The sequence below is a fragment of the Festucalex cinctus genome, chromosome 7 (genome assembly GCF_051991245.1).
Source record: "Festucalex cinctus isolate MCC-2025b chromosome 7, RoL_Fcin_1.0, whole genome shotgun sequence".
Lineage (NCBI taxonomy): Eukaryota > Metazoa > Chordata > Actinopteri > Syngnathiformes > Syngnathidae > Festucalex > Festucalex cinctus.
The window spans coordinates 6,100,489-6,112,685 of NC_135417.1; the positions used below are offsets into that span (position 1 = coordinate 6,100,489).

The following is a 12,197-nucleotide window of genomic DNA, read 5'->3' on the forward strand; positions in this document are numbered from 1 at the left end:
TTTGGATGAAATGTTGCATATCACTGCGTGCCAACAACAACAGTTGGCAACACACTTTATTTCTACACCACACCAAAACTAAACAGTTCAATGGTGAGTCGAAAGCCATCAAATAAAAAAGTGTTTTAAGACAAGTTTTCAAGAAGACAGCCTGGCAAGCCACACCCACTTTCTTGACTGACGGAAAGTGTTGTCGGCGACTCGTTGAGGCCCCCAGTCAACAGGGTGGGATGAACAAGGGCCAACCTTGGAACAAACGGCAAAATGTTTTGTTTTTTAACTGATACTCAAGAAATTCTTGATTTCCTCCACACACAAAAGTTTTTCTCCATCTGTCAACTGCACAGCAGTGAAAGGAAATGACGTCAGTCTTTAAGATGGAAGCCAAAATGGATCATCATCCAAGAGTGAGGAAGCGCTATGCAGCATCTCAAAAGCCAACTAGGAAAATTCCGAAATGGAACGAGTCCGATTGGAGGAAGGATTGGAAAATGTCAAAGTTGCTCGTAGGACGACCAGTCAAAAGACGAAACCAAAATTCATCCGCTGGTTTGACAGCAGTTTTACTCTCATCCGACATTACAACCGAGAGCGAGCTTATTTCCTCGTAAGCGATTCCATCTGAAAAAGATCAGTCGTTCTGGTCGTTGGCCTCAAGCTCGGTGGGCGGAGCCTCATCATCTGAGCCGGCGTGACGGGCCGCGCTCTGAAAAAGGCGCATTAAATCCCGAAAGCGGCGGGAAACCTGCAACAAAAGCACAAGAGGAACATCAGCGCGTTGTGGCGGGGCTCCGCCCGCGCCCGCCGACGGCCAATCACCTCGCCGGGAGTCTTGTTGCCGAGTTGAGCCGAGATGCCCTGGAAGGTGTTCTGATTGGCTCCTTCCTGCCGGCATGTGGTCAAAATCACACGATCCGCTTCCCTGAAAAACAAGACGCCGCAGCTTATTGAACGCGTCCGGTCGGTCGGCAGCGGCGTTGGTGCAAACCGATGGCGTACCGGGTCCACAGGATGACCTTCTCCCCACTTGGCGTCACCGACATATTCTTGGCGCACACGGGGATGTCGGCCGCAGTTGCGGGTGGCGCGCAGGAGGCCGGGGAGGGAGGGCGGAGCTCCTCTTCCCTTTTCCTCTTGGGAGGCGGCGACTCCACCTTGTCGCCGTCGTCCGCTTCGTCGTCGGCCGACGGCAACGAGCGCTCCCACGACGGCGCGCCGACGCCTATCTGAGCGTACAGCGGCTCCAGACTCTTCATGGCTCTGGACACGCCCCCTGAGCCCTGGACAGGAAGTGTCATCACTAATCTATACACGGCTGGACAGCTGATAGGCCGAGACTTTTGAGGTTGCGAGGCGGCCATATTGCTCATCCCAAGAAACGTTTCTCCATCCGATACATTTACAGGATCCAAATTGGACAACAATTCAGACAGCATCATTTATGCTGTTTTCAATTTGTTAAACATAAACAAGAGGACTTCAGTCATTTTACAACTTGCATGAAATACATGTAGAAATGATATGCTTCATGATGTTTAGTGCAGAAGGAAACTTATAAACTATATTTTTTTTATTTAAGAATTATAAGTGTAATTGAACAAAAGATGCCTGTTCCAAATCCAATATTGGATCAATAAATTGGAGCAATAAAAGAAAAAGGGGCTCTTCAAAGCAGCACATACCGTCTACTTTTTTTTTTTTATTTAACTTGTTAAAAAACAAGTGAGCACCCTGGCACAAACTTTCCACCCCACCTGTGGCCTTCTACTAAGTGCCTCCGAGCCGTATATATTTCATTTGACTGTATGTATAGCGTGTAGTTGATTCAAGAGTCTACTGGTGAGGTGGGAGGAGCAAGATGGCCGCCCTGTGACTTCAACAGCTTGCACGGGCATGTATGGGCTAGACTAGAATCTATCCAGCCATATATACAGGTCAGTGGGTGTCATATTGCTAGTGGCCATAGAACATTCTTGTTAACCAATTGCCGGCGCACCTTGTTGCCGTGGCAACGAGCACATCCTCTCTGACGGTGCGCGCGGCTCTTGGCGCGGTGACACAGGCACGGCCAATCGGATCCCTGATAAAAGAAAGCAAATGGAGCGAGTGAGTGAGCGGAGGCAGATGTCGCGACGCTTGGCCGTCCGTTCGCACCTGGCCGGCGGCGCGCGGGCGGAGCTTCCTCCTCTGTCGCCGGCTCAAGGCGGCGTCCATCTTGTGTCCGTCGTCCTCGTCCACGTCCGGCAAGGTGACTTCCTCAAAAGCGCCGTCGGCCCCGCCTGCGCTCGTCCGGCCTCCGGCCTCACCTCCCTCTGCTCCGCCCCCGCCCTCCTCCGGCCAATGAGCTTCTTCAAATTGTCCCGGGCGAGCCGGCGGTGGGCGGAGCTCATCGAAAAAGACCCAGAACTCGGCTTGCAGATGCGGGTGCCCTTTGAGCAGGGCGGCCATTTGAGCTTTGAGCTGCCGGCAGCAGACAAGCGAGCAGCGTTGAGCGCGAGCGAGCGAGCGGATGCCACGTGCGGCGGCGGCGGCGGGCATACGATGTACCTCATCGATGCCAGCGGTGCTGAGGTGCGGTCCGGGCTGCAGGGCCTTGATGATCTTACTGTAGTGAGACGGATTGTCGCCAAACGTGATCTCCAGTTGGCGCAGGAAGCGCCGACTGCGCTCGAACGCTTGTTGCTCTTCAAACTGCACACAGGAAAAAATTCATTCAACGGCTCAGTGGGTGAAGCGCTCGTCTCCCAATTCAAATGCATCACAGTGCATGTAGCATTAAAAAATAAAAAAATAAAAAGTTCATAGTGTGCTTATTTCCCAGCCAGTTGCAGCACGTTGCCTCACACACACGCGCGCACACACACCCACACACACAAACAAACAAAATAATTGGATATATTATTTGAGGGTTTTTTAATTCTACTTTAGGTGATTCAGTAAATTAGTCGCCTGGCAACATGACCTAACTTTATTATGCGGGACAGATGAGGCTGAACATAATGCTAACGTTACTTGGCTTCATTTAGTGTGGTGTCATCATACTAACGTTATTAATATGGGCAACAATGATAACACAGGAATTCAAATGCACTCACCTTGAACTCTTTGAGGATCGATTATTAATCCCTGCGCATCAACCTCAAATCCAAAGTACTTCCATACGCGACTTTTGGCGTTTGTTTTTCTCAACTAATTGAAGGGCAGCTGCCGCTGCAGTTGAAGACGACGCAGATGTGCGGGCTACTGCCATGTTGCACGCTAACTGTTGTTAGCGGCAGAGTAGTCACGCGACGTCATCAGACGTTGCGTGGGTTGCCAGATAAGCGCTCATTTACCCCCCCAAAACAACACAAAAGACGCGGCCAGATCTGCCGCCTCGGTACCAACGGTACTTCGGGTGTTGTAGAAAGGCAGTATCGTCACATTTTCAGAATATTGGGATCGACTTGGTACCAAAGTATCGGTTCTCGACGGAGGAGGTCAATCCGGACTTCCTGCCACGCCACGGCAAAGATTTGATCAACTGCCGCGCTGTTCGGCAGTCATTTCAAAATGAATTCTGCGTGTTGTGACTCACAACACGCATAAAGATGAGCAACTTTTGTTTTGGAGCGTATGCGGGAAAAGCGAGCGCTGCTCGCCTCGCCGCCGTCCTTCTTACCAGTCCACACTCGAGCGCCTGCTCGGGATGCAGGAAGGCGGCAAAGTCGCAGGTGAGTTCGGTGCGCTTTCCCAGGATGCATCGCAGCTTGCGGAAGACGCGCACCACTTCCTGTCCGTCCAGCCGCTCCAGCTCCTTCAGCAGCGACACAAACTCCTCCATCTTGTCCGGGACGTCGCGCAGCGCCTCCCGAACCTGAACGGAAAACAAGCGCCAGCGTGAGGGATGCAAAGAAAGTGGGCGGAGTCGAGCAGTCAATTGCTGGCAGCGCAACGACGTCAACATGAAAACGTTTACTTGCTTTCATCTGCTGCATTTTCTGCTCGTTCCTTCTTTTTTGTGGTGTCAGACAACGTCAAGCAAAGCGAAGAAAATGTCGCCACATTTGAAGGTCCGCCTCCAAATGTGGCCGCCTCACCCTGTTGAGGTAGCTGTGAGCAAAGGCGGCATCTTTGCTTTGTCGCTGCGGGTCGTTCTCCAGCATGTTGTCATCGTACAGCAGACGCACTTTGCTCTCGTCTCTCCTGTGACGACATCGTCGCGCTCGGCCTGAAAACAACAAAAAAAAAAAAAAAAAAAAGGAAAAGACAGTCCTGACAAATCCACAACTTGTTTCCAAATTCAAACAAGCTTTGACCTGATTTGCAACTCGGATGTCGAGCGTTCATGATGGAAAAGAAAGTCCAACCTCTTCCTCGTTTCCCTCCTCCTCTTCGTCCTCCTCGGGCTGTTTCCTCCTCGCCGGCGTTGGCGACGGCGTCGTCGTCTTCCGACACGGTGGCTGGCGCCGTCCTCTCGCCGGCCTCATCTCCTTTGGGCGCCGCCTCCTCTTCCTCCTCCTCGTCCTCGTCCTCCTGCGAGCCCGGCGAGTGTTCTTCCTCCGACTCGGCGTCGGCGTCCGGCCTCCTCCTGGACGCCAGCCGGGCCAGCTGCTTCATGGTCTCCTGAGGGGGGCAGGGTTAGGGTTAGGTCAAAGGTCGGCGGCTGGGTGGGCAGGCGGAATGCGAAAGTTACCTGCAGTTCGGGGATGGACAGAAGCGACTCTTCCGACGCCGACGACAGGGCCTCCTCCTCTTCCTCCTCCTCCTCGTCTTCATCCTGCGTCAGCTCATCAAAGTCTTCGTCGTCGTCCTCCTCCTTTTCTTGATCTTCATCCTTCTCGCCGTCTCCTTGCTCCTCCCCCTCACCTGGTCCTTCCTCCTCTGCTCCCCGCTCCTCTTCCTCCCTTCGTCCTCCTTCCTGTCCTGCCGGCTCCTCTCGGTCTGCTCGTCCTTCCTGGGCCGCGTCCCGCTTCTCGTCCCGCCCGTGTCCTTCGTGCGCATCGCCCGGCCGCTGTGCAGGTGCGAGGGGAGGCGGGACGAGCGGAGGCGCGGCGCCGCCGGGAAGGAAGAAGTAGGCGGCTTCAAGCGGCGCCGGCGCGGCAGCGCTCACATCGGCCAGGAGCGGCCGGGCCGTCCTTTCTGCCGGGTAGATAGGCTGCAGAGATGCATTGTGGGCCAGGGTGAAAAGTCGTCTGGCGGCGGGTCGGCACGAGGCCTTGACCGGGCGCGACGGGAAAAGTCTCAGGTTGCAGCCCGCGGGGAGGAAGGCCGGGTAGATGCCGGCCACTCGCCACTTCTGGATGCTCTCGCGACTGTTCTGCAACCACACCATCACGATGACAACGACGACGATGACGACTTAGCCAGCAACATGAAATGCATGACATCATCTTTTCACAAACGCTCGCCTTCAGCTGAGAGGGATTCGTCATTTTTAGTGGACAGCAGATTGCAAAATGTTATGACAAATAATGCCGTTCTCAAATTCATTCGAGACTAAATATTCACTTCTTACTGCTGAAAATGGATCAATGAATGTCATATCACTTTCATATGGATTTCCTTTAACGAGGGCTGGTCAATAAATGGCACGATTTTGATGAATCATCATTTTGAAAATCAAATGGTTGAAAATGTGCGAAATGACGAAATGGAATTTTGTCTACTGGATGATTAGAACCTGTTGTGTTGTTTTGCATGCAGATGTCATTTTGTGGCCGATTGCTGGACGGCTGCTTGACAAGACAACAGCTAACCACTACTTGAACTCATTCAACCATTTTCAGCAGTTAAAAGTTCATATTTTGTCCAGAATGAATTTGATAACTTCATTATTATTCTTGTACAGTTGACAACTTTAAAAACTAAATTTCCCACTTGTTGTCAACTGAAGATGACATCACCTGTGCTGAGGAAGTAGGGAATGACCAATCATGGCTCAGCTGTTTTCTGGCTTTGGTCAGCAAACTGAGCCATGATTGGTCATTACTGATTTCCTCAGCACAGGTGACGTCATCTTCAGTTGACAGCAAGTGGGAAAATTACTTTTGAAAGCTCTAAATTCTACATGGAAAAGAATGAAGTTGCCAAATTCATTGTGGACAATATCTGAACGTTTTACTGCTACAAATGATCAATGAGTCAAGAGAACAGCAGCATCTTTCGCACCTTGAGCCATTTGGGCATGGTGGCGGCGTCCCTGTCCACCGGGGGGCGCCTGTCTTCAGCTTGCACCGGCGCACAGGCCAGTGGCTGGGGTGCGTCCAGCTGGCGGGCCAGGAACCTCTGCGGAGGGCGGCGAGAGGTCAACTTGCGTCAGGTTCGGTCACACCTGGGCGGGCGCTCCGGCGTCTTCACCTTGAGTACGTTTTCCGGCGGCGCTCTGGGGCTGCTCATGTCTCGCACGTGTTTGCTCAACTTCCAGGCGCTCTTGCACAGCAGGTGGCAGCTGATCAAATGCTCCGGATGGACGGCCCCCGAAAAGTGCTTCAGACCTAAAACGATCAGACTGAAACACATTTGACATCACGTGGTGCTCGGTACAATAAAGTTTAAAAAAAAAAAAAAAAAAGCCGTTTCTTCTTCGGTAGTTGCTTTGGGTTTTTCCGGTGCACTGCTATTGATATAGCGCCCCAATAATGGCGGAACGCTGCAAATGCACTTCAAATCCGTTGCTGTCAAGCTCATTCAACACCGCTGGAGACCAACGCTGCGTTGAGCGATATCAGTTGCTCAGGCTGGAGGTGGCCGCCTCCTAATTTTGTACACAGGAAAAACCCTTGGCTGAGGAGTGTGACCCCGCCCACGTAAGAAGCAGCAGAGTAGTTGTGGAGCGCGTCCGTGGATTTGTTGACCTACCCGTCTTCTCCGGTGGTGAAGATGCTGCGATGAGGTCGTTTGTGCTGCGAAGGGTCCAGGCTGCAAACAGGAAGTAGTTCTGGGTAGAGGAAGACGCTGCGCGTGGCCAGCAGCCAGGCGGCGTCAGAGGGCAAGACGGGGAAGGCGTGGCCTAAGGGACACCAAGGGCGCGTGTGTCAGCAAGACGCCGCGCCACCGACCGACAGACGACGAGCATCAGTCAACACGCGTTCTCACCGCTGCTGGTGGAAGACATGGCGGGGAGCCAGCGCCTGGAAGCGGTCGGCGGCGGCGGAGGGCGGTCCGCTCGGCGCTCCATCTCGCCAAGGAGGTCCAGCGCTCCCTGCAGGTTGCACGCACGGAACCACGACACGCGCAACAGCTGCTCCTGACGCACGGCAAAACGCTGCAGCTCCTCCTGCAACGCACGGGACATCCGTCTTGACTTTCCCGGCGGACGTGAGGCGAACAAACACTATTCGGTTGCCTTCCAAGTTCAATGGAGGAGGCCAAATAAATGGACGGAGCTTGCGTTCTAATTGACACGTATTTTTGGTTTATGTCATGAAAAGTCGTGCATGTTCCTTTTATGACTCAAAAGTGAATTTCTGTCAAAACGACTGATGAAAACCCAACGGCAGATTTGGATGATTCCTTCTGATTCCTCGCTTATTGAAAGAAGGCTGTTTGAAATTTGGCGGCCACGCCCACTTTTGCCAAGGCGTCAATCAAATCCAACTACAACATCTCACCAAGCGGAAATTTGTCTTCATTTCAGCAAAATGTGCCAAAGTCATTTGACTGATTGAGTCAAGTCAGGTGGGAGGAGCTTGACTGACCAGGAAGTGTTTGGTGACCGACGCTTCGTGTTTGAGGACGTCGACGCCGCGACTCAGCAGGTGGACCTGAGTCAGAAGCTGCACGTGCTGAAAAACGGCAGCAGACGAAGAGCATGTTGGCGAAATGAAGAAGACGGCGAGCGAGCGATGAGCGAGTGAGGCGGCGGGCGAACGTACCTGCTGCATTTGCTGCTGCAGTTGCAGTTTGTGGGCGGAGTTGGGGCAGAGCGGGCCGGGAAGCAACCAGGGGGCGTGGGCCGGCGGCGGAGGCCACGGACGGTTGGTGGTGTCCTGCAGGGCTCGTCTGTGCGGCGCCGGCAACTGTTGGCGCAGCGCTCGCCTCTGCGTGCTCAGCACCGCGCCGGCAAGAGCCGGCTCCAAACTACAGCGGGAAAAAAAGGCGACAAGAGCAAATGGGACGCGGCCGGCCGACAAAGCCGAAACCAGTGAGCGATTGCAAGAATGTTTCCTCTCCAGCTCATATCTCCTTCTGGGCCTCGAGTGAAGGAGTGAGTGAGCGAGAGAGCAGTTTTGTTCTTCCTCCCAACCCAAACGCCACCGGCACATCTTTGCCGGCACGTCCCGACAGGAGGACGCAAAAGTCAAGCGGCGCCGTCTTACCACAAAGGTTGAGGGACATTGAATTTGGGGCCGGCCTCTTGCTCCCGACCATCTTCCTCCTCCTCTTCCTCAGCTGGCTGCTGATCCTGGAGCTGCACGCACGTACGGCAAAGCACATAAACTGCGAGGGCCGGACTTTGCCGACTTCAGTGTGTGAGCAGACGGCACCAGCAAGTCGCCGTACCGTGCCAAAGAGCTCCTCCAGCAGCTCGTTGACCTCTCGCTCTGGAAAAAGAAGACGAGCCGGCAAAAATGATATTCAAAACGCACGTCAAGTCTTCCGCCACACAGGACCCCCGTTTGGTGGCTTTTGCCAATTCCGTCAACCGAAATGCGCATTTGATCAAGTGTACACAAGTCAAGTCATCTTTATTTATATAGCGCTTTCAAAAGGGATTTGCTTTTGTTTTGCTTCCGCTAACAAAAAGTGGATTCAATTCAACAAGGGACTTTTGTAATGGAGCTGCAGCAGGTCAGCTCTTCGTTAGTCCCGCCCACTAGCGAAAATCCCGCACCCGGAGATGAACGAATCGGCAAAAAGAGGATCACAAAGGAAGGCGCACGTACTGGTGATCTGAACGGCGCGGTCTGTGCGGTAGTCCTCCAGGTCGGGTTCGTCCAGGTCGTCCAGGAAGTTGTACTCCGGGTCGTCGTCGTCGTCGGCTTCTTCTGCGCAAACCAAACAGAAAAGTTTCACCTTGGCTTCCCTGATTGCTCATTTGTTTGACTTTGATGTTGGAGTAGGAACGCGTCCGCGGCCTGACAGGACTTCCTGTGACGGGGGTTTTGGCGTGTTTGCCCCAGACCGGCTTTGAGCGTCGCTCTTTGGCTGACCTTCGTTGTCGGCCCGCATGAGTCCGTGCAGCCAGCGCGCCCAGTGGCGGTCTTCCTTCTTGCGGGCGGGGCTCTGCTCGTACATGTCGGCCGTGATGTCGGGAGCCAGAAGCTCCGCCTCCAGCTGCTCCAGGGGCACGTTGACCAGGCGAAGTTTGGAACGCGTGCGCAAGGCCAAACCGCCGGAGCCTTTGTCCTCCTCCTCCTCCTCGGTCCTGTGAGACTGCACGCACAAATACAAGATGGCTGACAAATAAAACAATTTCAGCCTTTTTTCTTTTAAAGCTTGCTGAGGTTTTTTTTTTTTTTTTCCCCCAGAAATTTTTGAAAACTTTCCCAGATGTGCAAAACTGCACCAATGTCCCTTAACAAATCAACCTTTCGAACCTTCGACAATTTGAAAGCCGAAAGTGACTTCTGATGACGTCACGCTCGGCGATTCAACAATTTGGTTTATTTGAAGTGAGGCGATGATGCAAAGTTAGCATCACGGCATCACCATTCCGATCAAAAGATCGTCTTTTCGGTTTCCTGTTTTGCAGACACAATGAAGACAATTACCGGCAAGGTTGTGTAGGCGGCGCCGCAGTCGAGCTCCTCCTCCACTGCGTTCAGCCGTTCCAGGAAGGAGGGAGCGCCGGCGTCGGAGGGCTGAGCGGCGCCGGCCATCGAACGGTCCTAACAAACGAACGGCGACAGAGCTCATGCCAACTGCGCGCCAATAATGAGGTCAAAGGTTACCTGGGAGCAGCTGGAGTCCCGGTCTTGGCCTTTGGTAGGCGAAATGATGTCACCGTCGCTGAGCAAAGTCTGCGTGAGCGCAAAGTAGCAACAAGAAAACATCAAGTGGCGGCGGCGGTTGCGGGCTGAAAACGAATTTCGCAAAGTTGACCTCTTCGGCCGTGTCGTCGTCGTCTTCATCTTCGGGACAGTACTCTTCATCAGACGAGTCTTCGTCAGCGTCCAGATGGATGTCCACAAACTGTGGATGCTTAAAGACAAAAGGCGGCAGACGGCGTCAGCGTCCAACCGGGCCTGCCGAAATGACGGACGTGCCCTCCACTCTTACCGGCAAACTCTGCTCTGCCGACAAAGCCCAGTTGGGACACTGGACAGCAACACACAAGGACAGATTGTGAAGCGGATGATGAAGATGATGATAAAGAATGGCTAATGGCTCACCTGTCCCTGCTGCATGACCCTCTTCAATCTCGAGCGTGTCATCTTGGGCTCCTGCCACAAAGCACAAGATCACGTCAATCACGTCACCGTCATCACGTGATAGACGCGCAAACCGATCCATGTTGGTGACCTACAAACAGGGGCAGGTCCCGCGTGGCCCGGATGGCGGCTTTCATCATGTCCACCACGCGCTCATGAGTGATCACCTCCTGCAAAAAACAGCGCAAGGCAAAGCGCAGACAAATTGTCAAGAAAACTGCCGGCACCATCCGCCGGCCCGTCCGAGCGTGTGCATGTGTGCGTGCAACTGACGTGCAAGATGGTGCGCACGTTGCCGGACGTCAAGTTGTGTCTTCTGGACTTCCTGTCCAGATCAATGTCCAGTCGGCCCAGCTCGTCTTCACTGGACTCCGCCATGTGCGTCCTACCTGAGCAACATGGCAGAAATCATCAGGTGATGGTCATGACGTCACATGATGTCACATTCTCAGTCACCTGACAAAGGTCTCCGCTCATCTTCCAGTCCAGCGCTTGTTAATTTCAACAAAGTCTCCTCCTCCTCGTCTGCATCGTCTTGATGCATCCTCGCTGATGAAATTATTACAAAATAGAGACTCGATACTTATTTATAGACCCTCCATCTATCGACATGAACACACACACAAAAAGCTATTCCGTGATGACGATTGTTCACAGCCATCTAAACGGAGATCAACTACAAATATTGGTGGTTCTTGCATTGACTTGAGCAATTAAACTTAATTTAGGACGTTTTGTTCACTCAGTAAAAGTGGCTCCATTCACGAATTTGGATCATTCGCGACAGTCTCGACGAAAGCGATGCAAATCAAATGCCACTGCGCTTATAAATCCCATATTGTTGAATAAATGTCTGTTTTAAAAGCTCAAGGACGTAGTAAAACACTCAAATGGGGAAAGTTAATTCGCCGTGTCATGTTTGTTACGAGCTTATCTGCATCAAGCTAGCTAGCCTTCACTTCCGCCAATAACACGCCAGCTTCCGCTCCAATGGCGGCAATCGGATCGCAGGAGCAGCGATATGTCGCCACCTGCCGACTCGGAGGCACGGATTTATTTGATGCTACGTTCCATTCGAGGAAGGAGGTGACAAACCACCCAAATGAATCTCAAAGCGTGCCAGGCGAATGGAAGCAATAAAAACGTTCGTCATAATTTTCTTTATATCAATAAACGAACCTTAAAAACATTTCATCGAGATATCTTCACACAGTTAGGACAAATCATGTTGTGCCACGTGAACATATTTCGAGTAACTAAACGAATAGAATCATTCAATTCAAAAGATAAATATCTGTTTCAAATGTTTTCTTCTTTTTTTCTCCACTCACTTACACAACATGGTCTCCCAAGTGAACCCACGTCAACCGGGCCCGAAGGCAAGTGACGGTTTCCGTTATATCGAAGTTGGCTCATCGTACCCCACCTCTCCCCATCTCCCGACTTCGCGACTCGGACCTTCCAGTTGAAAAGGGCGCTCACGTGCAGCCTTCCGGCCGGTGGGGTCGGAGATCGAAAACGTCCGAAATTCTCGCCTCCCTCGAATGCAGCATCGGTCCATTAATGGAAGCCGACCAGGAGGAACCACCAAAAACAAACATGAAACGTGTGATGGACGTGTTTGGTTCATTCATTATTACATCATCATTTCTCGACATTTATCCATTCCAAGATACATTGAATTCATTTGATATTTATTTTTGGCACTCTTGTTCATCGTGAAATAAATGCATCTGGCATTCATAAAGTTGTTGTTGAAAGGAAAAGAAAGTACCATAACGATGGTGATGGCCTGAAAGTGTGCACCTCCAAAAAGTCCCTTTTCAGGGGACCCCAAATTGC

The 12,197-nt window shown here is 52.3% G+C and overlaps 1 protein-coding gene across 4 annotated transcripts; it reads right to left on the bottom strand.

Moving 5' to 3' along the window:
- Positions 1-13: 13 nt before the first annotated feature.
- Positions 14-11,895, bottom strand: gon4lb (gon-4 like b). 4 transcript variants are annotated; one of them, XM_077527781.1, is made up of 29 exons: positions 11,838-11,895; positions 10,812-10,904; positions 10,629-10,744; positions 10,451-10,525; positions 10,317-10,367; positions 10,204-10,242; positions 10,027-10,125; positions 9,876-9,944; positions 9,696-9,812; positions 9,135-9,357; positions 8,868-8,969; positions 8,485-8,525; positions 8,301-8,392; positions 7,857-8,061; positions 7,680-7,766; positions 7,078-7,258; positions 6,841-6,991; positions 6,340-6,490; positions 6,151-6,267; positions 4,676-5,299; positions 4,350-4,605; positions 4,080-4,210; positions 3,662-3,856; positions 2,548-2,691; positions 2,155-2,460; positions 1,997-2,080; positions 1,000-1,280; positions 820-922; positions 14-745 (listed from the first exon to the last, which is right to left on the bottom strand). In XM_077527781.1, the coding sequence occupies exons 2-29, from the start codon at positions 10,897-10,899 to the stop codon at positions 632-634; spliced, it is 4,242 nt and encodes a 1,413-aa protein (XP_077383907.1). In that variant the 5' UTR covers positions 10,900-10,904; positions 11,838-11,895; the 3' UTR covers positions 14-631. The 4 variants fall into 4 exon arrangements, with proteins under 4 accessions (XP_077383907.1, XP_077383906.1, XP_077383905.1 ...); XM_077527780.1 differs by lacking the exon at positions 11,838-11,895 and adding an exon at positions 11,691-11,829 and having other exon boundaries at positions 10,812-10,957; XM_077527779.1 differs by lacking the exon at positions 11,838-11,895 and adding an exon at positions 11,691-11,820.
- Positions 11,896-12,197: the final 302 nt, after the last annotated feature.